Here is a 26,090-nt window from a genome sequence, read left to right as displayed (position 1 = left end):
ATAATTTAGGAATTTTCGTTTATTGCATTTGAAACAAAAGCAATTTGGATAGCTATGATTTCTCTTATTCTCATTATAGTCATATTTGGTCAAGTCTGTTTCTGGGTTTTTTTCAGTGATCACATCTTGGCGTAGTCAGGAAATCCTTCTTTTTGTTTGGGGTTAACTCATGCTTGCAGCTACATCAGTCTCTGTGGCAGGTTTCTGTTGATGAACTTGCTCATTTCTGACTCATGAAAACAGCTCAGCCAGTTATGAGAAAAGAAACGTCAGCTTTAAAATGATTAAGAGCATTCTCTTCAGGGGAATAAACAATTTAATTTGGTTTTGTTTCTAACTCAGATGGTGTCCAGTTATAAAAGCATATTTTTCCTCTATAACATATTCCCTTGAGAATTTTTCCTACATTGGTGACTTTGTTTCTTCACTGGTGCATAATGTAATAGACTTCATTATTCCTCTTTTCATAATTTCGTCTTTGTTCTTTTTTAATTTTTAAAGCATGTGTGATTCAGATTTATCATTAAACATGGTTTTTTGTATCCCTGTTTATCTCACAGTTTGTTTACAGCAGTATTTTCCTTCAGTCGAAAATTCCTAAATGAAGAATTTAACCATCTTACTAGAATACCTTCTTATCTAGAGTACTTAAGGTTTACTATATGAAGTGCCAATTTTCTTTTTTGGCTGCGTTGGGTCCTCGTTGCTGCGCATGGGTTTCTCTAGGTGTGGCGAGCGGGGGCTGCTCTTCGTTGCGGTGTGTGGGCTTCTCATTGCGGTGGCTTCTCTTGTTGCAGAGCACGGGCTCTAGGCGCATGGGCTTTGGTAGTTGTGGCACGTGGGCTCAGTAGTTGTGGCGCACGGGCTTAGTTGCTCTGCAGCATGTGGGATCTGACTGGACCAGGGCTCTAACACATGTCCCCTGCATTGGCAGGCGGATTCTTAACCACTGGGCCACCAGGGAAGTCCTGAAGTGCCAAGTTTTTAATTGTGTTATAAACTAAGAGATTGAAACTATCAACATAAATTATAGGAAGCGGAGACTGTGAACTGGTTATCCTAATCCATCACTGAGCCAGTTATCTCTGCTACTTCTCAACTTTTCTGGCAGCAGTAGTGTAGCTTTGAGATAGGGAGTAAGATTCTGATGAGAGGCGAGGGCAGGTCCTGGTGTATTGGTTCAGAAGGGTTGAAAGAAGCAGCGTTTGTTGTGGTCCCTGTTTTCGGAGCTCTCTTTCGTCCGTGCTCCACAGATAAGCATGTTGTTTTTGCAACAGACCATGATGTCAGAACCAAGAAGGGATTTGATAGAAATGACACATGATTCCATTTTTAAAAGGTCACTCGGACTGGCATGTGGGGATGAGTTGTTCCTTCAGTATCGTGGTCATCCCGTGAATCTCACAGGTGAAGTGGCCTCTGTTTTGAAACCACATGTAGAGGCACAGTGCTTGTTCCTTGAAGGGCAGGCAGCACAGGATATAGCACAGTGCTTTTCAAGTTCTGCCCTGCAATTTTTGGAGTTACATTGAGAAATAGCTTGCAGAGGAGAAGGAAAATTGGAGGCTCTAAGACTCCTTCCCTCCCTTCTATCACCTCTGTTTTAACAGTTTCATTAATGAGGATTCACTGTAAAAAGGGCATAGACTTTGGAGTGAGACAGACCTGGTTTCAGAATGCATGTGCCTTACCTGCTTAGCAAACTTAGGTAAGTTACCTAACGTATCTGAGCCATAGATGCTTCATTTTAAAAACAGGGATTATATCTGCCCATTGAGATTATTGGAAGAATTGAAAGAGAAAATGAAAGGATGAAGTGTGGCACCCACACATAGTAGTGAGTCAACCAACGTTAGTCCCCTTCGCCTTAGACTAGTGGTTCTTAACGGGGTGTGATTTTGCCCCCAGTGGGACATTTGGCGATGTTTAGAGACATTTTTGGTTTTCACAGCCCACGAAGTGGTGGGCAGATGCTATTGGCATCTAGTGGGTAGAGATCAGGGTTGCTGCTAAACATCCTACAGGGCACAGGACAGACCCACAACAAAGAATCATTCAGCACAAAATGTCAATAGTGCCAAGATTGAGGAACCCTGCCTTAGAGGTATTCATTTTTATATATGAAACATATAGAAAAAAGTATTTATGGGTTTGTTCCACTAATATTTATGAAACACTACTATGAGTCAAGCTCTGTAGAGGCTGTGAGGATTTAGCACTGAATAAAATAGACATAGTCTGTGCCGTCAGGGAACTTACATTCTAGTTGAGGAGAAATAGACAATAAACAAGTATATAATGTTACTGTGGCAGATGGTAGTAAGAGCTATGAAGAAAAATGAAGCAAAGTCATGGATGGAGAGTGACCTGGGGGAGCTGCTATCTTATACTAAGTGGCCATAAACTGCTTCTCTGATAAGGTGACTTTTGAACAGAGACCTGATGGAAGTGAGGGAGCAAGCCAGACAGTGATGTGGGGTTAAGATATTCTGGACAGAGTATGATAAATGCAAAGGCCCTGGTGTGGGAATTGTATTTGGCATTTTCAAGAAAGTTCAGGATAGGCCAGTGTGGCTAGAGTGGAGTGAGAAGGGGAGTGGTAGGAGGTGAGATCTGAGAGTAATAGGGAACCAGACGACGTTGGGATTTATAGGCCGTTCTGAGGATTTGGGCTTTTCTTCTGTGTGTGATGAGAAGCTCTTGGAAGTTTTTGTTTGTTTGTTTTAATTTTTATTTTATATTGGAAGGAATAGATACGTGGAAGTTTTGATCATAAATAGCATGATCTGATTTTCATTTTTTAAAAGATCACTCTGGCCATTGCTTGGTGAATAGATGGTCAGGGGTGGGGGTAGGAGAGGAGGAAGAGTGGAAGCAGGAAGACCCACTAGGAGATTATTGCAGTAATCCAGGGGAGAGATGATGATGATGGCTTGGACCAGAGGAGTGGCAGTGACAGTGGAAGGGCATGAAAAGTAGTTTATTCCAGATATACTTTTAAAGGTAGAGCTCATGGAAAACCATAATTCAAAAAGAGTCATGTACCACAGTGTTCATTGCAGCTCTATTTACAGTAGCCAGGACATGGATGCAACCTAAGTGTCCGTCAACAGATGAATGGATAAAGAAGATGTGGCAGATATACACAATGGAATATTACTCAGCCATAAAAAGAAACGAAATTGAGTTATTTGTAGTGAGGTGGATGGGCCTAGAGTCTGTCATACAGAGTGAAGTAAGTCAGAAAGAGAAAAACAAATACTGTATGCTAACACATATATATGGAATTTTTAAAAAAAATGGTTCTGATGAACCTAGGGACGGGACAGGAATAAAGACACAGATGTAGAGAATGGACTTGAGGACACAGGGACGGGGAAGCGTAAGCTGGGACGAAGTGAGAGAGTGGCATGGACATATATACACTACCAAATGTAAAATAGATAGCTAGTGGGAAGCAGCCGCATAGCACAGGGAGATCAGCTTGGTGCTTTATGACCACCTAGAGGGGTGGGATAGGGAGGGTGGGAGGGAGATGCAAGAGGGAGGAGATATGGGGATATATGTATACGTATAGCTGATTCACTTTGTTGTAAAGCAGAAACTAACACACCATTGTAAAGCAATTATACTCCAGTAAAGATGTTAAAAAATAATCACATAAATAAAAATAAAGGTAGAGCTCATGGAACTTGCTTAGAGGGAATTAATCAATGAAGTGAACTAAGATAAAAATTGTTATTTTCACATATAAAAAAAAAAATCCTTGGTGAAAACACTCAGATGTATCACATAGTAGCAACAAAGGGAAGTTCCAAGGGGGCCTCTCCCCTGTTCTGTGCAGAGTTCCATGGATCCTTGAAGAGGATGGTGAGGGCCATGCTGCACTGACAGGCTCCCTGCTTCACAGGATTTTATTTTAAAGGTGCCAGACTTTCCCACTATATAAGTGAAGCCAGCCTGCGTTCAGTATGTGTGTTGGACTGCTTGAGAATTTGATTTTGACTAAATCAAAGTGGAAAGGTCTGCAGCTCTCACTCAAGGTTAAAGAGAAAGTATGAATTAAATTTTGTGCAATAGTTGCTTTATATACATATTTTCCAGTTGTAAACTTTTACCCTAAATGACCAAAATATTTAACTGTATCCTTGTACATTTGCTAGACTCCAAAGTTATGTCGACTCATCTGGATATTACATAAACCTATGAGAATTTTTAGGAATATTATTCAGAATACCTAAAGAGCCTACATACATTAACCTGATATGTTCACTTTTGGATATACAGCCAAATAGAAACCACAAAAAAGGGTTATAGCACCCTCAGTCAGGAACATAAAAAAGAAGTCAGTCTTCTATCACTTTAAATAACTAGTTTGGGCAGAAACACATAGCTTTTTATAGTATTTGCCAACTTAGTTATTACAGAGCATGTTTACAATTTCAGAAAAACATCAGTAAAAATTAGTACTAATACTATGTGAGGGTTTACAACTAAACATGGGATTAGGTTGTTTGGTACTAAGTTATTGGAAAAAAGTGATACTTTTCTTAGCACACATTTTATCCCAAGACAGGAAATATTTTATTGGGGACAATTCTCCCCACTACTAGCTTAATAAATTCAGATTAAAAAATTTGAAGCAGGCATTACCCCAATTTGAAGTGTAGTATTTTGATTTTTAATAACAACTGTATTTTCCTTATATAACCAATCATGCTCGTTCTTCATAGTTTAAAATATATAGAAAAAGAAAAAAACTCCTGTGTTAACATTAATATATTTAGACCCAAAGAGTATAGACCCAAAAAAATCCAGTATTTTGAAACAACTCTATTATGAACTAATGTCACAAATATCCTTTTGTGTATTTCTCAATCACTGATGCTTTGTACTTGCTGAGAATTACTCACTTATTTTTAGCACAAAATTCCTTTTAAATCCCTTGAATGTTCTCCTAGAGTCTACAGCTATTTCCTTGGGAAACTTCATATAGCTATTACAATACATTCTTAATACCTTGGACACATAAAACTGGTGGATTATAAAAATCACTCTGGGGGAGCAAATCAACACCAACGGAAACCTTGATTTTTAGGCTAGTAAGTATATTGTATTTTTATTCAGTTAGAAAATTCTGGATCAAACTTAAATGAACTTTTGATTTTAAGATTACATCAGTCAGAATTCCGAGTTGGCTCCCTTAACATTGCAGTAACATTCTCCTTTCTCTCCCTCTTTCACTATATCTCACTGAGAACATATATCCAAGCCTCTGCTATCTCTCTGTGATTTTCTGCCTCTTGAGTAACCACTTTGATTATTTTACTGCATATGGACATTTATTTAATGACCTTCTATAAGTCAAACAAGATTTCTTTACTTTCAGAAATCTTTTCTTTCCTGATTGTAATTCAGTTAAGAAAAAAAATTTTAATTACTGCAGTGTGTACCTGAAAAAGTAAAAGTTCCCTATAATGTTACCCCCAAGATTAATACTATTAAAAGCATAATGTATATACTTCCAGATTGTTTGCATACGTGTATGTATGTCTCATGTGCACGCTTGTGTGTTTAAACGTAAATGGGATCAAGGTACATACATTCTGATTCTCAACTTGCTTTTTTCAGTTAATAATGCATTCTCGCAGCTATAACCTCTGAGGGGAGACAGAAGTAGGACACACAGAAAAGTGCAGGGGTATGATATTATCTAGAAGAACATGTATGATTCGGAAGAGAGGAATCAATGTGACCTGGAATCTTGAGGGAAAAGTTGCTAGAGGATGTGGTACTTATGCTGAAAGGGAACGAGTTAAATTACCATGGGGATGGAAGAGGGGGTGTCCAGCACAATCCTGAGGGAGGGGCAGGGGACAGCAAAATATGGCAGATGTGACAAAGAGTAACCTTTGTGCCAAGGTCTTTTCTCTTTGTTTTTACTTAAAGTAATTGTACCCAGATGGGTTGGGAGAGTTCAGATATTCGGAAGGAAGCAGCAGAAACCTGTTGCAGTACTCCAGGCCCAAAATGGTGAGCACTGCAGTGGGCATTAAAAGCAGGGGAAGCTACCACATGTTTTGAGGGAGACTCACCTAACTCTTGGGTAGGGGAATCTAGTAAATTACAAACTGACCCAGCAAGCCGAGCCGACACTCACCTGCGTACCGGGTTGCCTCTGCGATGATCCAGATAAACCCTAAAACCTTTTTGGACCTCAGCTTCCTTATCTACAGTGAGTCGGAGGTGTATGAGGGTTCCAGGGTGCTTCAGCATTCTGTCGCGTTTACTCATCTGTGAATATCCTTCTGCTGTGGACCACAGCATACATGAACATACATAAACATTCCGCAGTTCACATGTTGTCACATTGCTGGATGCTGCTGCAGCCACTCTGTATGAAGTTTTCAAGTTCAGCAACCATTTCCTGCCTCACGTGAGGTCTTTGGTAGATTACCATTGACATTTGGCCTTTTCCATGCAGAAAAGACTTTGCATTTCAATTGTAAGGCTTCTAGGTGTAATCAAAATAAGATTTTTTTTTAAATTCAAGGTGGAAGTGAAAGCAGATGAAAACTTTCATCTTGGTTTCAAAGTTATGTTCTGTGATTCTGTGTTGCTGAAGAAAGTCATGTGTCTTGAGAAGCTGCCAAGAGATACGCCAGCACATAGTTTCTATAATCTCTACGTATGCTTCAGTGAAAGCATGCAGAGAATTTAAATGAAACTGCATGCTGCAGAAGTAATCCAGCCTCATACCTCAAACTGATATAGGCAGGGGAAATGGTGATTGTCACTGCTGTCCTTGAAAGTATTTTTCAAAGACACAGCAATTTCACATCCACTGACATAAAAACTTATCACTAAGAATTTAAATTAACAATTATATACTGACAGACTGTTGCGTTCAGGTATTGAACAAACAAATTATACTACATACTACATTTGTAGGGATATTTGCTCCCCTGGTTTCATTTAGGTAAGACCCAGAAAGTAAGTTTATCTGACACAGAATTGTGCCTTCTGTTTTGCAATAACCAGAAAGACCTGTAACCTTGATAATGAGATGAATGACTATAGCATAACTATTCTCTATTACCTTTTTTGGGAAGTTATTTCAATTAAATTTTGAAATATTGTTGGGTATTTGGAAAATGTTAGGAATAATTCTTTCATCCATGTATGCCACTACATGGTAATACTTTGCTATGTTGTAGTATCAGGAAGGTTCAATTTCAGAGACGCCTCTGAGTTATTAGCATATTCTTAGGAGCGTTCAGAAGCACTGCTGATACCTAAAGAAAGCCACGAGTGGGTAGAAGCACCAGATTAAGCAGAAGACGAACTGGACTTGCAGATGCAAAAGCATGAGTCATCCAGAGATGACCTGACATTTATGTGGCAGTCTGAGATCATCCTCATGTGAGGATGTTCAGGAAGAATAGAAGCTGTGATTAACCTGATATGATTATTTAGTGATACACCTCAGAATAGGTCATTCAAGACGAACCCAAGTTTTACTTCTCACTTTGCCTCTTTATTAACTATATACTTTAATTTTTTTTTTCTTTTTTTTACTTCTCTACATCTGAGTGTGCTCAAGTTCAACTTCTAAAATGGAGCTATGAAAAAAACTGTTTGTCTTAAAGGTTATTGTGCTGCTCTATGTAAAGAGTAGACATCGTTATTCTGGTCATGCTATTTTATTAGGCTTATGATTTTTTTCCTGCTTGAATCTTTTTCCAGAGATTTCTTAAAGTTCCAGGAATAGAAAAGGACGGCCACTGTGTACTTTAGTGTGAATTACAGAGGGTGATCTGAAGAGAGGCAGAAGGGAGGTGGATTTAGGACAACACAGAAAATAAGAGCCAGCCTCAGTTCATTGTTGGCCAGTGTCTTGTTTTTTATGGGTCTTTGGCTTAAAAAACTGTCTACCCTCTCTGGAATTTGTACGGTTTGATTACAAATATTACAGTTCCTGTTTTGAGATCAGCCGTCAAGGATTTATATGCATTTCTTCTGCCTCGATCTACCCACCCATCTGCCCAGTCATTCAGCCACCAGCAGATGTTTACCGAGGCCCAGGTAAATCCAAGCTAAGAAATCTCAGCCAGCACTGAGATTATAGAAGCAAAATATAGTTACTATCTTTGAAGAATACATAGTCCATGAAGATTAGGTATTTTCTGACTTTCCCGGTATTTAAGGTGATAGTGTAAGATCAGGAGATAATGTAATCAGATGCTGAATGATTTGGATGCTTTTATGAGACCAAATTTGTCCCATTTTTTTGGTTATTTGAAACAAGTCCTGGGGAAGAGAGAGGAGTAAACAAAAATTAGCATGGGGAGCGGATGTGAACCATCCTCCTCATCATCAAGTCCCAGTTAGTGTCTCTGATTGCCTGTTGAGCGCACTTGACCGTGCTGTGAATAGCATGCGTGCCCGGTGACATGCAGTGTATATTCCGAGGACATTAGTAGGAGTGCTTCCCAACCTCTTTTATGTCATGGCACACATAGAAAATGATAACATTTACCAGCCTGGGGTTTCTGCTGCCTCAGCCTTGTGAGGCACCCAGAAGGCTGAGGGGAAACAGTATCCCACCTGTGACGTGTTTGCAGCACCCCCGTGTACTGTCAGGTACATTACAGTTTGTACACTCTGTACTAGGCTATCCCCAGATCTGCCTTCTTTGCTGATCCAGGGCCTCACTAATTTCATTTTCTCGTGAACAGTTTGGGCATGTTAATTACAGTGGCTCCATAATACCTTTTAGTAAGATAATGTAGAGTTTAGAGGATCCCAAAGAAAAATATTGGAGTAAAAAATTACTGTATGTTCGAGACAGCTCTTTATAATGAAAACAGGCTTCCTCAAGGAATTGAGAGTCCTGGGCTTCGGTTCTACCTTGGTCACCTTTCACAGATCATTTCCCTCCGAACCTTAATTTCCTTATCTTTAAAAGAGAGGGATTGAACAAGATGAACGTTATGCTGCTCTCTAGCCGTGATTTTGTGCTGTCTATAAATCTTTGCTGTTGAGTCAACTGCTTCACATTGTGTGTTTGCTGTATGCTAGGCGCTTGGTGAATAATTTCTACGCATACCCTAGTAGCTTCACGGGGCTCCTGAGATCAAAGGTTACCGCGTAGAGGCTAGAGGACTTAAAATACATCAACTTACCATAACGATGGATACGTGTCATATATTTGTCCAAACTCATAGAGTGTACAACACCAAGGGTGAACCATAATGTAACCTGTGGATCTGGGGTGATAATGATGTGGCAGTGTAGGTTCATCAGTTGTAACAAGCGCACCACTCTGCGGGGGGTGTTGATAATGGGGGGGCTGTGCGCGTGGGGGAGCATGGGGTATTTGGGAGCTGTCTGTACCTCCTTCTTAATTTTACTGGGAACCTAAAACTACTCTAAAAAATAAATCTTTAAATATGAAAAAATAAATAAATAAAATAAAATACATCAACCATCTAAGCTATCTAAGAATGTATACAGAAGCCAAATCTTGAATGTCCAATTGTTGGAGGAAAGTTAGTATTAAGAATCTCCTTAGGAACCTTCTTTTTCCGTAGTCGTCTGGTTCCTTTCTGTCTAGCATGTGTTTGGTGCGTGAGGCTGCCTAGCTGGAGAGTAGCAGAGAAGACCTGGAGGAACGCATGGATAATGAAGGATTTGGCTGCACTATAGCCATTTGCCTGCATCATAGACCAAGATGGTAGCATTCGTTTATTCCACAAATGTTTTAATGCCCATTTACCATGTGTCAGATATTTTTTAGGAGCTAGAAATTCAAACCTGAGAGATTCCTGCTATAGTCAGACACAGACAGTCAGATGCACATACAGACATGCATACGTAATATGTACATACATTAAAGATATCAGTCTCGGAGGTTTTTTGTTTTAATAAACACACTAGTAACTGATTTGTCATGTTCAAAACACATAAATTATCCCTTCCTTACTTCCTGTTTTCCATTAGCAAACATTTATTGAGTCAAGTATCAGATACATTAAAAAGGACAAAACTAAATCATGCATTCATATATCAAAAAATACTTCTGTGTACATAAAAATTTATCCAGTAATATACCCTTAAGGAAACATGATGTTTCAGATACACACACAACAGGATACATGTACACATACAGCACATACATACACCTGCACGTGTGTGGGAGTAATATTTACTTGTACGTGTTCAAAAAGGATACTTGAACCTAGAGAATAAATAAACAAGAGAAGTCTGGGTTTGTGTCAACACATATATATGTTTGTGAATATGTGTGGAGGAGGTTAGGAGGGAAAAGGTGGAGGGGAGAGAAGGAAGGGAAAAAATAATCAGTGGTCTTAGCAGGAACCACAGTAGTTAGTAAATTTTGCCTTAATTCCCACCGCCCATCTATCTTTTCTCTGTGGAGCTGCAGCTAGTGTGCCATTATTCATTCAACTGATAGATCATTGGAATTAAATTGTCTACTCACCCAAATCAAACAAGATGAAAAAGAATAATTTCAGTTTTAAAAAAATACAAAAAGATCCGTAGACGTTAGAAGTGGTACTTATGTGTTCCACCAACTGTGATAAAGAAAACTTGCTGAAAGTCCTTCCAAAGCAGAAAAAAATTTTAAATCTCAGGGAATTTTTTTTCCTTTACTGGCCAGAAACTCATTCCAAGAAGTACCAGCCTGTCTCATTTCAAAATGCTTCCCTTGCCAAGGAAGCGGAAGCGGTCATATTCTTTCCCACCAAACTATGGGTGAATTATAATTATCCTACCTCTTGTGGGACAATGAAGCAGCAAACATCTGCTATACTGAATCCAAAAACCCACGAATGAAACTATACCAAACTGTGAATCATACCTGGACTCAGATTAAAGGATTTGTTGTGTTTACCTTTTTCTTTATTTTCTTTGCAATTTAAAATATGGATTTGTTAGCTCTGGCTCTGTGTTCTAACTGAGGGGGAATATATGGATTCCATTCGTTGACTCCTATTTTAACATTGAAAAATCCCAGCTTTAAGGCAGATAGGCAATAAGAGTTCATAACAAATTTTCTGTTTGATTTGTTACACCTCACAGTTTTCTTTTTCTTCAAGAGTGTGGTACAGTTAAAGAAAATTTAGAAGTGCACAGTCTTAAGAAGTGAGGTCCTTTAGTTTTTTCTTCCACTGTAATAAAAATAACAGAGGACTGGAAAATGGTTTTAAAACTTTATTTCCAGGAGAAACCAGCTTCAAAACTACTGTTATCACAATTTTATGTATCATGGTATTTATGGTGGTACTAAACTATTCACCTAGAGTAAGAAAAGGAAATGGAACTTCAGTTCTGGGTTTTAGCTGTGAAAACATAAAAGTCTACTTGCTTTAAAAATTGTGTGTCTTTTTATTTTTATCTATTAGAGAGCAGAAAGACAAACTCGAATTATGGATTCAGCTCAATATGCAGAATTCTGTGAAAGTCGACAGTTAAGTTTCTGTAAGTAAGCATTTAACTTTGTTCATTATACTTTTGAGATTATGTGTTACAGATACACTAAAGTAAGCAACATCTGTGTTCCTTAGAAATTGGTGAGTTTAATACATATATGCATAGTTATAACTATTATGGAAACAGCCTGTGCATTGTAGGGGAGCCTATGAAAGGTTTTACCCCACTCTGCTGTTTTGCAGTTAATAGTGTTAAGAGGTTTTTAAGGGTGCTGGTAATACACAGAGAGCCATGTTAATTATTCACGTTACTTTTAGTCAGAAAAATTCCAATTTTTGTAATATTCCCATTTAAATTTCTTTTTTGGTTTCTTAGTCATTTTTACACTAGCATTGCTGATTGTACTTGACCCATAATGGACTGTAGTAGTACAGTCATGACATTTAAAAGCCCCTAATAGTAATAAATACCAAACTTTCCCTTCATGTGTACATTCTCATATTACCACAATAGAACATATCAACATAAACAGTCTCTTCCATCTTTGTCTGTAAGCTCCTGCTGTGACATGCATTCCACGTTAGCAAATTCATTAGTCCATGCTCTTGTACCTATGGCAAAATGAGTGCTGTCCCACCCCTGCACACAGCTTACTAAGAATAAAGGCTCTTGATAAATAGTGGGCTAGATTGTGTACAAAACATCCTTACAGCAACAGCTCAGTGATGACTAAGACTCTCGGGGTGATGGTCAAAGCGTAAGTGTGATGAAAAGTCCAGTTAAAAATATGACAAACTAGCACATGACCCTAATCTGGGGGATCATGGACACAATGGTGTCTTTAAACGAAAAGCTATTATGTGGTCACAATAACAATGTATTTGATTTGGAAAAAGAAAATGAGAGCTTCATTTATAGATCATAAAGTGCAAATAAATGACACATTTCAAGTACTGCCTCATGTAAATGTCAGTAAAATATAGGAAAACATGTTTGGGAAGATTTTTTTTCCTAACTAAATATACTTTGCAGCCTGACTAACAATTTGGCATCATACATCTGTGAAGCATTAAGTAAATGACACTTCAGATCATGGCAATTTCAGCAAATGAGAGGTTTTTGTATTGTAAATTTTAGGTTTAAAAATGGCATTCAAGTCTTTTATAAGCATAAATCTCCATTTTATAAAGTAACATTTGGTGCTATTGAACTATTTTTTTAAATCATATTTTAAATTTAATTTATTTAAAGGAACAGAAGTGCTATTTCACACTAAAACATGTAGTCATTGACGCGTCCTAATACATCTTTTGTTTAAAAATCTGATTTTTATAACAATTTTTTGATTCATAACTTAGTAGATTAAAAATTAATACATTCCATTTCTGTATAAAATAATTGTAGGATAAAGAGTATCTTATGCTTAGTTTTTTTTTCTTTAAAGAAGAGGAATTTGTGCATTTAAAAATATTTCTTTATATGGTACCCATAAGTGCTTCATCATGAAACCTTCGTGGAAGAATCTGTTTTATTATATGCCACAATACTGTCGTTGGGAATGCTCAGTCCAAGGGGGTCAGCAATTCCAGAACCAGACTCTTTGCATTCCTTACCTGATAGATTACCAAGATATAGGAATTGTGATCCAGCCATTTGTGTCTTTTTAAATATCTGATCATAGCACTCACTAGTTGAGACTACTGGTGCACTTTAAAATAACATGTCTATAACTTTATAGGCTGAGGGTAAGTTGTAAAACCAGGACACTGATCATGTTCACCAGTGTTTTGTTTTTACATTTATGTAAGTCAGATAGTCATTTCCCTTAAAGTCTTTTAAAATCTGATATTAATTCACAAAGCTTTAATTTAGTTATAATTTGATAAACCTGTTTCCAGTCCTTTCAACCTGTTGTTTTATGTGTGGATTTTGTAAACAAATACCTAAATTTTCTTTTTAGTTAATCTGAGAGTCTCTTTGTATTTTAATTGATGAGTTTAATTTATATGTATTTAATTGCTTATACATTTGGGTTTATATATGCTGTCTTATTTTGTTTTCAATTTACTGTGCTTTTTTATTTGGTTTTCCTCCTTTTCTTTGGATTGATTGGGTTTTCTTCATTCCATTTTTCATCAACAGTTTGTATATTATATATTCTGTTGCTGTTATTTTAGTTGCTATCCTTAATTTTTCTAAAGTACACCCTGACTTAAAATTTTTTAAGTTGGTAACTACAGACATACCTCGTTTTATTGCTCTTTGCGTTATTGTGCTTCACAGATAGCGTGTTTTTTTAGGAATTGAAGGTTTGTGGCAACCCTGCATCAAGCAAGTCTATTGGTGCCATTTTTCAAACAGGATTAGTTTTAATTAAGCTATTTTTTTAGACATAATGTTATTTTACACTTTTAGACTACAGTATAGTGTATATATAGCTTTTATATGCACTGGAAAACCAAAAAATATGTGTAACTCACTTTATTGCAATATTTGATTTATTGTGGTGGTCTGGAACCAAACCCACAGTATCTCTGAGGTATGCCTGTATCTAAACTTCCCTTCTCAGCCTAATTTTGTTTTTCCCAAGCCTCCGTAAGTGCTTAAAGCACTCATTTTTGTCTTAAAAATGGCTTTATTTTGCCCTCATACTTAAATGGTAGTTTAGTTAAGTAGGAAATTGTAGACTAATAGTTATTGGTTAAAACATGATTCCATTGTCTTTTAGCCTCTGTCGTTGGTTAGAAATCTGATGTCTACTTGTTTTATGTTTTCCCTGTGGGAGAAAGAAAGAGAATGAAGATATACCCTCAGGTATATGGGGAAATGAACAGGCTGGCAATCAGTAGCTGATCAATAAATATGTATAAAAGAAAAGAAAGAAGGAACCCCTACTATAGAAGTTTCCAGGGAAAACCATGCCCTCTGAGGAAGGTTATTTTCGGTTTATTCAAAGAACAGTGATTGTGAAGAGATAGAAGTTGCAGAAGGTTTTCTTCGAAGTGGAATGAGCATTACAGAGGGCTTTGCGGGAAGGATCAGGAATGGAAAGGCTGGCGAGAAGGGATGTGGTAGAAATAATTAAATAGTGTGCAGGGGTGAGAGGATGGAATATTGAGAGGAACCTGAATTTTGCCATTGATCACTGATGAGAAAGATAAAGTGTATGAGAATTGACAACCTTAAATTTCCATATGAAATTATTAAGTAAAGTAGTTTTATTTCCAGCACAGGCTGAAAACTCAGGTTGTGTCAGAAAGAGGATAATCCCAGGAATTTTTGACCTTTGGTCAGGATTCTATTTAGACTGTTGATCAATTTCCAGGATTACCCTTTCTCCTGATATATTGAGAAGAGGGGTGAAGGAAAAGGAACTCATTCAGTTTCATGCCCCCTTACTTCTGGTGAAAACAAACTATCATAACTAAGAGTATCTGTGCCTGTTTTTTTTTGGAACCAGCATCACCCTGGAAAGGTCCATCTTTGAAACAGTCCTCCACGTGACAGGGAGGGAATTAGCTCAGAGAACCCTCACCTGGAAGATTGCTGGCATAGTAGTAACCCAAGGGGTCTTATGCATCTTTTTTGATGTATGGAAAAGTTTGGACCCTACCCTTTTATTAAAGGAATATTTTTCATTCATTCATTCATTCATTCATTTCTTCCTTCTAGAAATATTTACAGTGAGTGTGCTAATGTCAGGCACTATTCTGGGTGCTGGGATACCATGGTGGACCCATGGTCCTCACCTCTGCATTCTCAGTACGTAAGATCTAGTGAGAAAGCTGACGATTCTGTTGCTTAGGTAGGCAGATCTGACAGAATACCAAGAACTCTTCTTTCCCTTACTTTTAAAATAAAGTGTTTAGAGCACAGTCACAAAATACCTGTTTCCATGTTGCTGTCTGCAAAGGGAGAAGTGATCAGAAGTTTTACTGATCTTGCCAAATTGCTGCCTGTTGACTTGAACTTCAGAAGTATCCCACAGATGTTAACCAAGTGTTTGTGAGCTATTGCAGCTTACTAGTTAGATGGAATGTTGCATGTCAGAGAGCATTGGGAAGATTGGTTACTTTAGGGAGATAGCTTTAAGCGGGATTATCATAATTCTGCCACAGCTGACAGCTTTGGATATGTGCTTCGATAGCAGGACTTAATGTCTCCTGTGATTTATTTCACAGAAAACTCTTCTGTATGTGGAATCCATGAAGACTTTATCTATAAGGATCAAAACATCATGCTTGGAGTTACTGTTAAGTGTTTTATAGACCTGTGGGACCAGATTACTCAAAAGAATAATCATTGGATTTTTAAAAAGATGATTATGTTATAGATATGATAAAATCTTCACCATCAATCTTTTCCCTCTGGGTCACTAGTTAAATTAGTAATATCTAATGAAGGACCTATGTCAAGTTAGATTCTGCTTAGCACTGTGGTGGTTTAGAGATATTTACCAGAAGGTTCCATATGTGCTTGGTACTGTTAGGTATGCAGAGAGACGTGACGCATGGTGTTGGTCCACAAAAAACTTGTAATGTGGCTTGAGAAATTATAAGCAGACGCAAAAGGATCTCTGATGATATAAGTGTTCAGTAAATGACTAGAGTTGAGGATGTATACCTTTGGCTTGTATGGGCAGGATTCATATGAATGAAACAGAGTGATAGAGAATCCCATGCAGGGGTGAACACAGAGGATTATACTCAAGGCCAGTGCCATTTTAATAGGGAATAATATAAAGGCAGGTTGGAATCAGTCTGGGTGGTTGTGAGAGTCAGGCTGAAGAATTTGGACGTCTTTGCAATCAGGAAAATGTAACCATGGATTTAGATCAGGCCAGATATCAGTTTATTCTATTTAATTCTAAATTCACAACTTTGAGCCTATTCAAGTAATAGACACATTTTGAAAGATATTAAAAATACAATTTCTATATGTTCCTTTTTTATCACAGGTTATTTCTTGCAGGATTTTCTTTCCACAAGAATAAATTAAAGTTACATCAAGCAAGTAATTCTCTGACTACTGTTAGAACATAAGCTATGGCCAATGATAACTTATTCTGACACATTGTAAGAAGTGCTAAACATTAAGTGGTTTAGTATACAGTGTTATGTAGCAGAGATACTAAAGACGCAAATGTATAAGGGATTTTGGGGGGCTAGAATATAAGTTCAAAAACGTTGCATATTATATGTATTGTTTTTCATATGCAATTTTCAATAGAAATGTTTTTCATTCTGTGATAGTAATATGCAGTATTAAAACACTTCCAAAGCTAAATTTTCTATACTTTTTTTTTTTAATGGCTAGCCAAAAAAGCCTCCAAATTTCGAGACTGGTTGGACTGCAGCAGTTTGGAGATAAAGCCCAATGTTGTCGCTATGGAAATTTTAGCATATTTAGCGTACGAAACTGTGGCACAGGTAAGAATTCTAATCTGTCATATCAGGCCATATATAGCTCCTTTTTCCCTATCCCTGTCCATCATCAATTATTCTTCCACCTGCTGCTCTACCAGGAATGAGAACAGCCATGAGTTCTCTCCTATGATAATCTCAGCATTTTCTAAAATTTAGTTCAGTTATGTTTCTTTGCATCCTCAACCCCGGTGGGTGTTAGGCTAAAAGTGACTGTTTCTTGCAACTTTAGCCAAACCAGAAATGGAATACTTGCATACTTTTCCTCAACACTGAATTCTAAGTACACATCTCTCTTGTTTAGAGATTATTTTTGAGCTTTGAAAAACAGCGTTCTAGAAATGTACAATCTACTGAGTGCTTACCAAAATCTGAGTCTGGAATCACTGCCCTCTAGTTTCTCAGAGCATGGTTCTTAGACTACAAGCATCAGCATCTCCTTGGTTCTTGTTTAAAATGTAAATTTCTCAGCTACACCCCAGAGCAGACCTACTGAATTAGAATCTTGGAGCTTGGAACCCAGAAATATGTATTTTAAAATGTTTCCCAGGTTTTCCCTGGTGGTCCAGTGGTTAAGAATCTGCCTTCCAGTGCCGGGGACACAGGTTCGATCCCTGGTTGGGGAACTAAGATCCCACATGCCACGGGGCAACTAAGCACCTGTGCCACAACTACAGAGCCCATGTACTCTGGAGCCCACACACCACAACTAGAGAGCCCTGGCACCACAACTAGAGAGCCTGCATGCCACAACTACTGAGCCTGTGCACTCTGGAGCCCATGCACCACAACTAGAGAGAAGCCCCCGCCGCAGTGAAAGATCCCGCGGGCTTCAACTAAGACCTGACTAAGCCAAAAATTAATTAATTAATTAATTTAAAAAATTAAATAAAATGTTTCCCTAGTGATTACAAACTTTGAGAACCACTCCACTAGGAGGTCAGAATATATCATTTATGTTCAGGGGTAGGTCCATTTACCAGCCAATGAAAGCATATGTTCATGTCCACAATACAGATTTTTAGGCAGACAGTATTATCAATAACGTTTGGGATATATTGCTTTTAGCTTTACCATTTCAGTGACACTGATGATTATTTCCATTTGTGTGACTTTAGTTTCATTGCTCTGATCTTCTAGTTAGTGGATCTGGCTCTTCTTGTGAGGCAGGACATGGTAACCAAGGCAGGAGACCCCTTCAGCCATGCCATTTCTGCCACCTTCATTCAGTATCACAGCTCTGCTGAGGTAAGTATTAAAAAAATCTGTCTTTGACCCATCTGTGGATTTTTTTTCTCACGTCTGGTATTTACATGTAGTTCTAAGAGAAAGATTGTGTAGGAATATATAGCCTTCAGTCAAAGAATCTTAATACATTCAGCATTCAAACAAATATGTACTATGTACCAGGCCCTAACAATCTGGCCCTAAAACACCTGGTTTAGGTAATTGAATAACATTGAGAAAAGTTATTTCTTTTTGCTTCAAAGATGAGAGAATTATTATTATTCGTGTAATAGTAATTCCTGGCATTTATTGATAGTTTTACTTTCCAGTTATTGATTTATCTCTAAACATGATTTAAAGAAGCATGGCTCCGTTTATCCTTTGTGTTTCAGTTGGCCCTATCATATGATAATCACATCCTTTCTGATTCCATTTATGTTGCTGGGATCCCCACCTGTGGGGACTATAAAGTCATCTTGCCAACTTTAAGACTTTGTGTAATAACTGTGTATCATTTTGGGCATAAAAAATATTCTCTTTAAGCAGCATGTGCCTAAAAACCAGAAATGTAATATCTATTTAATGAATTTGCCAATAATTTGACTTTTTTTTACTAACATAAACATCAATTTCATATAATTCAACCTAATAACCATAGAGAAGGAAGCAAGGAGGTTAGGTTAACATCTGCATGTATAATTGTGAAGTGAACTTTGGATCAAGTTGGGTGAAACATATAACCTGAAAATGGCTAAGCCATTCAAAGAATCTGAAGAAAACTGTAAATCCTTTCTCAGTAAAGACATTTGCAAATTTTGTACACAGTTTCAGGGTGTTGAGAGACCTTCTGAAACCATTCTGCAGATATAAGGGATCTGTGAACCCAGTAAACTCCAAATTTAGGTATATCTCTGCTCTAGGATCCATATAAAATATATAAAGATATATGCCTATATCTTATTACATGCCAAAAGTTTGACATCTTTTTATGCCCCTTGTAGAACCAGATTGGCTTAGAACTAAAGTAAGAATTAAAATGTTTATGCTCATTAAAAATCCATTTTTGTCTTGGAAAAGGTCATACATTATTATCAGCGAATATACTTTAAAAGTCCCTAAAGTTTACCCAGTTGATTAAACACTATTTGTTTTCTTTATGTTACAAACCCAAATTATGATGTCAAAGAACACCCTTTAAACTGTCTTTGATACATGTTCACTTTATGAATATGTGTATAAGTATGCTTTTCATTAACATCAGACAAATTCGTTGTAACATTTCTAATTGAAGAAATTTACAGTGAACATAACAAGCCTTAACGTTCAAGGGATTGCTTACGTGGCTAGGAAAACTCTTTATGTCCCTCCCACTTTCTCGGTTCTCCAGGGTGGCCAAGCTGCCCTGGGCAACTGCTCAGCAACCACAGCTGCTATTCCCAGCTACCCGGCCGTTAAGAAAGATGGCTTATGTGTGCTGAATTTCCTGGGCTCTCTGGGAGGTGGGAGCGTGAGTGTCCGGAAGTATCCTGGCTAAATATGTTAGTACAAGCCTCAAGCTTTTCCCTGACTTGCCAGACACCCCTCCTTCAACGTGACTGGTGGTCAGAATGAACATTCGGAGAGACTGGAAGTCTTTCTGCCCTTTATTACCTGACACGACACAAAAAGAATGGCCACTCTAGAGAAGGAATCTTACACATCAACATTGCAAATCAGCAACCACTATCAAGGGCCTGCTTTAAGGACTTTACCAAATTAGGTACAAATGGGGGCTCTGAGACTAATATGATCTGTATTTAGGGAGATAGAACATTCTGTAAAACAACCAAGGAAGTAAATTAACGAGCAAACAAACAATTCAAGATTGTATGTACTAATTTCCAAATGAGTGGCATAGACAGAAATTTCAGAGATTAAAAATAGCTCCCTAACTACCATGAAAGAAGACTTCAGAGAGGAAGTCGGGTGTTGAAGGAAGAATAAGACTTCTGTGAGATGGTACAAGTGGGGCAAGCACTCGAGGCCTCAGAGGCAGCGCGAGTGTAATGGTACTGGGGGAACCGCGATTAAAATATTCAAGCCAAGAATTCACTGAGAAGGGGTGGTGGGGAGTTAGAGTAGAAGATAAAGGCCTTAGACGCTTAGAGTTATTAAGGAAGAATTGAAAGTTTCTTGGCTAAAGGTTGATGAGTTCAAAAGGGTATTTTAAGAAGATCCAGGTGGAGGTGCTATGTACAGTAGCTTGGAATTGGAAACTCAAGGCATGGAGTTCACACAGTGTATTCTATTTTAATAATTATCGTTCTTGAATACTAACTATATAAGGAACTGAGCTAGTTAAGCTTGGGTTTCTCAGATTATCAAGGTTAATTTTAATTGATTTTCTAGATTTTGTTTTCTAATATATGGTTCATATACTGGAAGCAATGATCTCTAGGAGTTACCTTGTTTTTTCTAAGAACAACTCATGCCACATTAGGTTTATTACTTCTTGTTTGATGTTTCTAGGCAAGAAGATCAAAGAAATACTATTGAAAACAATATCTGAATTTCAGCAAAACATGTTACCAAGCCTAACATAATTTTTAAAATACATTACAGAGAATTGTAGGCCAGTAGATAGTATGAGGATAATGTAGAATTAACAATGCCATACATGAAAAAGACTTAGAAACTTTTATTTGCCTATACACTTCTTAGGAGCCAATATTGTGATGTTACTGAAAAGAAAATGTTTTTTGTTTTGTTTCAATGTTTAGGCACCATCCTGTAGGATGGATATTGACAAAGTGAAGGATGTCTAAAGGAGAGTAATGGGCGGGAGGAGGAACCTGAAAGCATGTCTCATAATAAGTGGTGAAAGGAACTTGAGGTGTTTGACCTATAGTAGAGAAGAGGCTGTGAAATAAACAGTCTTCAATATTTGAAGTGCTTCCACATGGAAGAGAGAACAGACTTGCAGTCATAACCAAAGAAAGCAGATAGATAGGAGGCATATTCTGAATGAAGGAAGGAACTAGGTGTTGGAGGAGCTAGAGATCTATCTACAGTGACCCTAAAGCACTGAGTTTGAGTTACTAGGCGAAGGCTGGTCACCATGTTACAAAGAATGTCTAGAAGGCATCCTGTTTGGCGGGAAAGTTTAGAACTTCCTTTTGAGTAAGTTTGAAACACTGACAAAACTTCTCAGTAAAAATATCTCTATTTGACAGAATCAGCAGAAATTTTGGAAGCTGTATCTGAGGAATCCTGATTTTTATCTAAATGATCAGACAGATTAAACATTAATATATTTAGACCCTTAGGGGTAAGATGGTGGCATCATTTCAGTGGACTGGATAATAATAAACTGTGTTTTTATAACTTTCAAATATTACTGAATTCATGAGATGTTAAACAAACTCAAATGTTAGTAGAAGTTCTGGTTGCTTGATTTCAAAGCCACATCTCTTTGGACAGGGGTCTTGCCTAAGGTCCTACCCAGACTCTCCTGAGAACACACCTCCTCCTACACCGAGCGCTCCATCATCTGGATCACAGCTCTCAGGGAGAACCACATCAGGATCCCTAGGGAATGGGAGTGCGGGACAAGACTCAGCTAAAACCAAACAAAGGAAGAGAAAAAAGGTCAGTGATATTTTTTCTTTTTCTTTTTTTTTTCCTTTCTTTTTTCTTTTTTGGTGCAGAATGGAGAGGTCTTGTTGAGTATGGAAAATGTGTTCTATTTTTCTCATAAATCTAATTTTTAGAAGCAGCCAGTTTACAGCAAGATAATTGAGTTTTTCTAATATAAAAATTTTCAAACACAAAATAGTTAAAACAATTGTAGAGCGAATACCATACATCTGCCATCTAGATTCTACAATTAACATTTTTTAAGGTATTTTTTTTTGAGTAGTGGTATCTCAATGTGTTTTTTTTGTTTTGTTTTGTTTGTTTTTTTATTTACTTTTGGCTGTGTTGGGTCTTCGCTGCTGCACTCGGGCTTCCTCTAGTTGCGGCGAGTGGGGGGCTACTCTTCGTTGCGGTGCACGGGCTTCTCATTGCGGTGTCTTCTCTTATTGTGGAGCACAGGCTCTAGGTGCGCAGGCTTCAGTAGTTGTGGCACGTGGGCTCAGTAGTTGTGGCTCACAGGCTTTAGAATACAGGCTCAGTAGATGTGGCGCACGGGCTTAGTTGCTCTGTGGCATGTGGGATCTTCCTGGACCATGGCTCAAACCCATGTCCCCTGCATTGGCAGGCAGATTCTTAATCCCTGTGCCACCAGGGAAGCCTACAGTTAACATTTTACTATATTTAATATATTTACTATATATTTACTATATTTGCATTTACTATATATATATGCATCCAGTTGTTCTTTAATCCATCCATCTGTTCATTTTTTTTAATACATTGAAAAGTAAGCTGCATACATCAGCTTACTTTTCATTCCTAAACACTTCATTATGTATAATTTGTTTATGGTTCCTTTTTTTTAAAGGTAACATTTATATTCAGTATACCACTCAATTCTTAAGTATACCATTTGATGAATTTTGACAAATGTATAAATTTGTTGTTTTCTAATCCCCTCTCAAGATAAAAAACATTACCATTAGTTCAGAAAGTTCCTTCATACCTCCTCCAGACAATCCTGTCACCATCCTCAGAAAGGCAAACACTGTTCTGTTTTTTTTCATCATACATTAGTTTTTTCCATTCTAGAACCTCATATAAAGAGAATATAGTATGTATACTCTTATGTGTGAAATTTCTTTCAGGACATTTTTGAAGTTTATGTTTTTCAGTATAATTTATTCTTTTTTATTGATGAGTAAGTTGCTTGTATATATCTGTTTACTCATTCTCATTTTTGGTGGACACCTAGGCTATTTCCAGTTTTTGAGGTATTATGAATAAACCTGTTATGAGCATTATTGTACAAGTCTTTATGGACAAATGCTTTCATTTCTCTTAGGTAGATAGCTAGGAATGAAATTACCGGGTCATAGAGTAGCTACGTGTTCAGTTTTTAAAGAAACTGCAAGAACTTTTTTCCCCAATGGTTGTATCATTTTATACTTTCTTAGCAATAGATGAGAATTTCAGTTGCTCCACATGCTCATCAACATTTGGTGTTGTCATTGTTTTTACTTTTAACCATTCTGATGGGTATTTAATAATAATTCACTATAGTTTGTATTTTCCTGGTGACTGATAATGCTGAGCATTTTTTCATGTGCCGATTGGCCATTCATATATCTTCCTCAAGGAGGAGTCTCTTCAAATATTTTACACAACATTTTTGAGGTAGGGTTGTCTCTTGTTACAATTTGTAGGAGTTCTTTACGTATTCTGTATAACAATCCTATGTCAAATATATGTTTTTCACATATTTTCTCTCTGTTTGTAGTTCACCTGTTCATTGTCTTAATGGTGTATTTTGTTGAGCAGAAGTTTTGAACTTCTAATGAAGTCTAATTTATCCAATTTTTTCTTTTGTTTATTGTTTTCTGTGTTCTGTCTAAGAAAGCTTTGGCTACTCCCAATTCATGATGATGTTCTCCTGTGTTTTCTTCTGGAAGCTTTTTAGCTTTACCTTTTATGTTAAGTTCCATTAACCGAGTCAGATTAAGTTTTGTGTCTTTTATGAGTTGAGGCCATGTTCACTTTTTTACATATATCTAGTTATTGCAGAACCATTTGTTGAAGACTCTTTTCTCCCATTGGATTGCTTTGGTGGCTTTGTTGAAATTCAAATGACCGTATATCTGTGTCGATTTATTTCTAGGATTTCAATTTTGTTTTATTGACTTGTCAGTTCTTTTGTCATTGTCATCTGCCTTGATTACTGTGGCTTATAGGAGGTCTCAAAGTCAGGTAGTGTAGGTCCTCAAACTTTATTTTTCAGGTTTAATATGGATATGTTGTATCCTTGCATTTCTATGTAAATTTTAGAATTAAAATTTAGTTTCTACCCAGAAAAAGAAAGAAAGAGAGGGAAATATAGAAAGCGAGAAAGAAAAAGGAAAAGCCTAGTGAGATTTTGAAGGGGATTGGATTGAAATCTTACATCAATTTGAGGATATAAATGTCTTCACAATACCAAGTCTTATGATCCATGAACATGGCATATCTCTCCATTTACTTATCTTTCTGAAATCTCTCTTTTCATCACTGGAATACTATCCATCTTGAACTGTTTTATCTGATTAATATAGCTATTCCAGCCTTCTTATGCTATTTAAATGATATATGTTTTTCTCTCCATTTCCTTTCAGTATATCTGTATCTTTAATATTTAAAGTACGTCTCTTGTAAACAAAAAATTGTTGGCTCTTCTTTTTCCTTTCTTTCTGTATCTTTTAATTTTAGTCTTTAAATCTGTGATGCTTAATGTGTGTATTGACATGGTTCGGATATAGGTCAGTTATTTTGCTACTTGTTTTCTCTATTTTTTTTTCTGTTTTTCTTTCCTATCTTCCTTTGGGTTTAAATATACACTCCTTTAGAAATCCATTTTAATGTATCTACTGATTTCTTAGTGCTATCTCTTTGCATCATTTTTTAGTGGCTATGCTAAGGACTACAATATAGATCCTTAAATTTTCAATGTACTTAGAGTTGTTATTGTACTGTTTTACTCACATGAAATGTAAGACTTTTATATTTATATAGGTTTATCTACTTTAGTCTTGTTCTTTATGCTATAGTTGATATACATCTTACGTTGACATGTTATAAACCATAACACTATTTTTGCCTTAAGTAATCAAATGACTTTAACATTTACCATTTCCACTGTCCCTCTATTTCTTTTGATGATCAGACTTTCCTTCTGGTATCATTTTCCTTTTTTGTTCTACTAAATTTTATTTAGCACTTGTTATAGCACATGCTGGCTGGTGGTGGTTTCTCTTAATTTTCATTTTTCTGAAAATATCTTTACTTTTCCTTCATTTCTGGAAGATATTTTCTCTGGCTATAGAATTCTGGATTGGCAGTTTCATTTTCAGTACTTTAATTATATCATTCCACTGTTTTCTAGCATCCTTTTTCTTTTAATCACGTCAGTAGATTTTGTAGTTTTGTTTCTGTGTATGTAATGTATTATTTTTCTCTGGATGCTTTCAAAATTGTATCTTTATTTTTGGTTTTCAGCAGTTTGGCCATGATATCCATAGAAATGGTTTTCTTTTGTATTTATTCTGCTTAGGGTTCACTGAGCTTCTTGAAAATGAAATATTTTTAAATTTGGGGGGATCATCAGCAATTATTTCTTAAGATATTTTGTCTGCCTCCTGCTCCCTCTTCTCCCCTTCTGAGACTCCAAGTACATATTCGTTAGTTACTCGGATATTGTTCCACATATCCCTGAAGCTCTGTTTAATTTCTCTTTCAATCTTTTCTCTCTGTTCTTCAGATTGGATAACTTCTATTGATCTTCCTTTATGTTCCAAACTCTATCTACTGTCAGCTTCAATCTTAACACTCATCCAGTAATGTCTTAGTTCTGATATTTTATTTTATAGTTGTATAATTTCCTTTTGATTTCTTTTTGTAGTTTACATTTGTCTACTATTTATTTTTTTAACATCTTTATTGGGGTATAATTGCTTTACAATGGTGTGTTAGTTTCTACTTTATAACAAAGTGAATCAGTTATACATATACATATGTTCCCATATCTGGTCCCTCTTGCGTCTCCCACCCTCCCTATCCCACCCCTCCAGGTGGTCACAAAGCACCGAGCTGATCTCCCTGTGCTATTATTTTTTATCGTTTATTACAAGTTTATTTTATTTCATAATAGCTGCTTTAAAATCCTTGTATGATAAATTAAATACCTGGATTATTTTAGTCTCCATTGAGTATAAGTCACAGTTCCTTGTATTGTTGCATGTCTAGTAATTTTAAGTTATATCCTGGACATTGTGAGTAATATATTGTAGAGATTTCAGATTCTGTTATATTCCTATGAAGAGAGTTGTTGGTGGTGGT

The 26,090-nt window shown here is 36.9% G+C and overlaps 1 protein-coding gene across 1 annotated transcript in view; it reads left to right on the top strand.

Moving 5' to 3' along the window:
• Positions 1–26,090, top strand: part of SUPT3H (SPT3 homolog, SAGA and STAGA complex component) — a 423,577-nt gene that overhangs the window by 312,993 nt on the left and 84,494 nt on the right. The window contains exons 7-10 of the mRNA XM_082847752.1: positions 11,430–11,505; positions 16,774–16,886; positions 18,021–18,128; positions 21,567–21,734. Of these exons, the coding sequence (XP_082703878.1) occupies positions 11,430–11,505; positions 16,774–16,886; positions 18,021–18,128; positions 21,567–21,734 (465 nt within the window). The remainder of the gene's footprint in view (positions 1–11,429; positions 11,506–16,773; positions 16,887–18,020; positions 18,129–21,566; positions 21,735–26,090) is intronic.

Source organism: Leucopleurus acutus, assembly GCF_964270905.1.
Source record: "Leucopleurus acutus genome assembly, chromosome: 10".
In the NCBI taxonomy this organism is placed as follows: Eukaryota; Metazoa; Chordata; class Mammalia; order Artiodactyla; family Delphinidae; genus Leucopleurus; species Leucopleurus acutus.
This window is presented reverse-complemented; position numbering and strand designations above follow the sequence as displayed.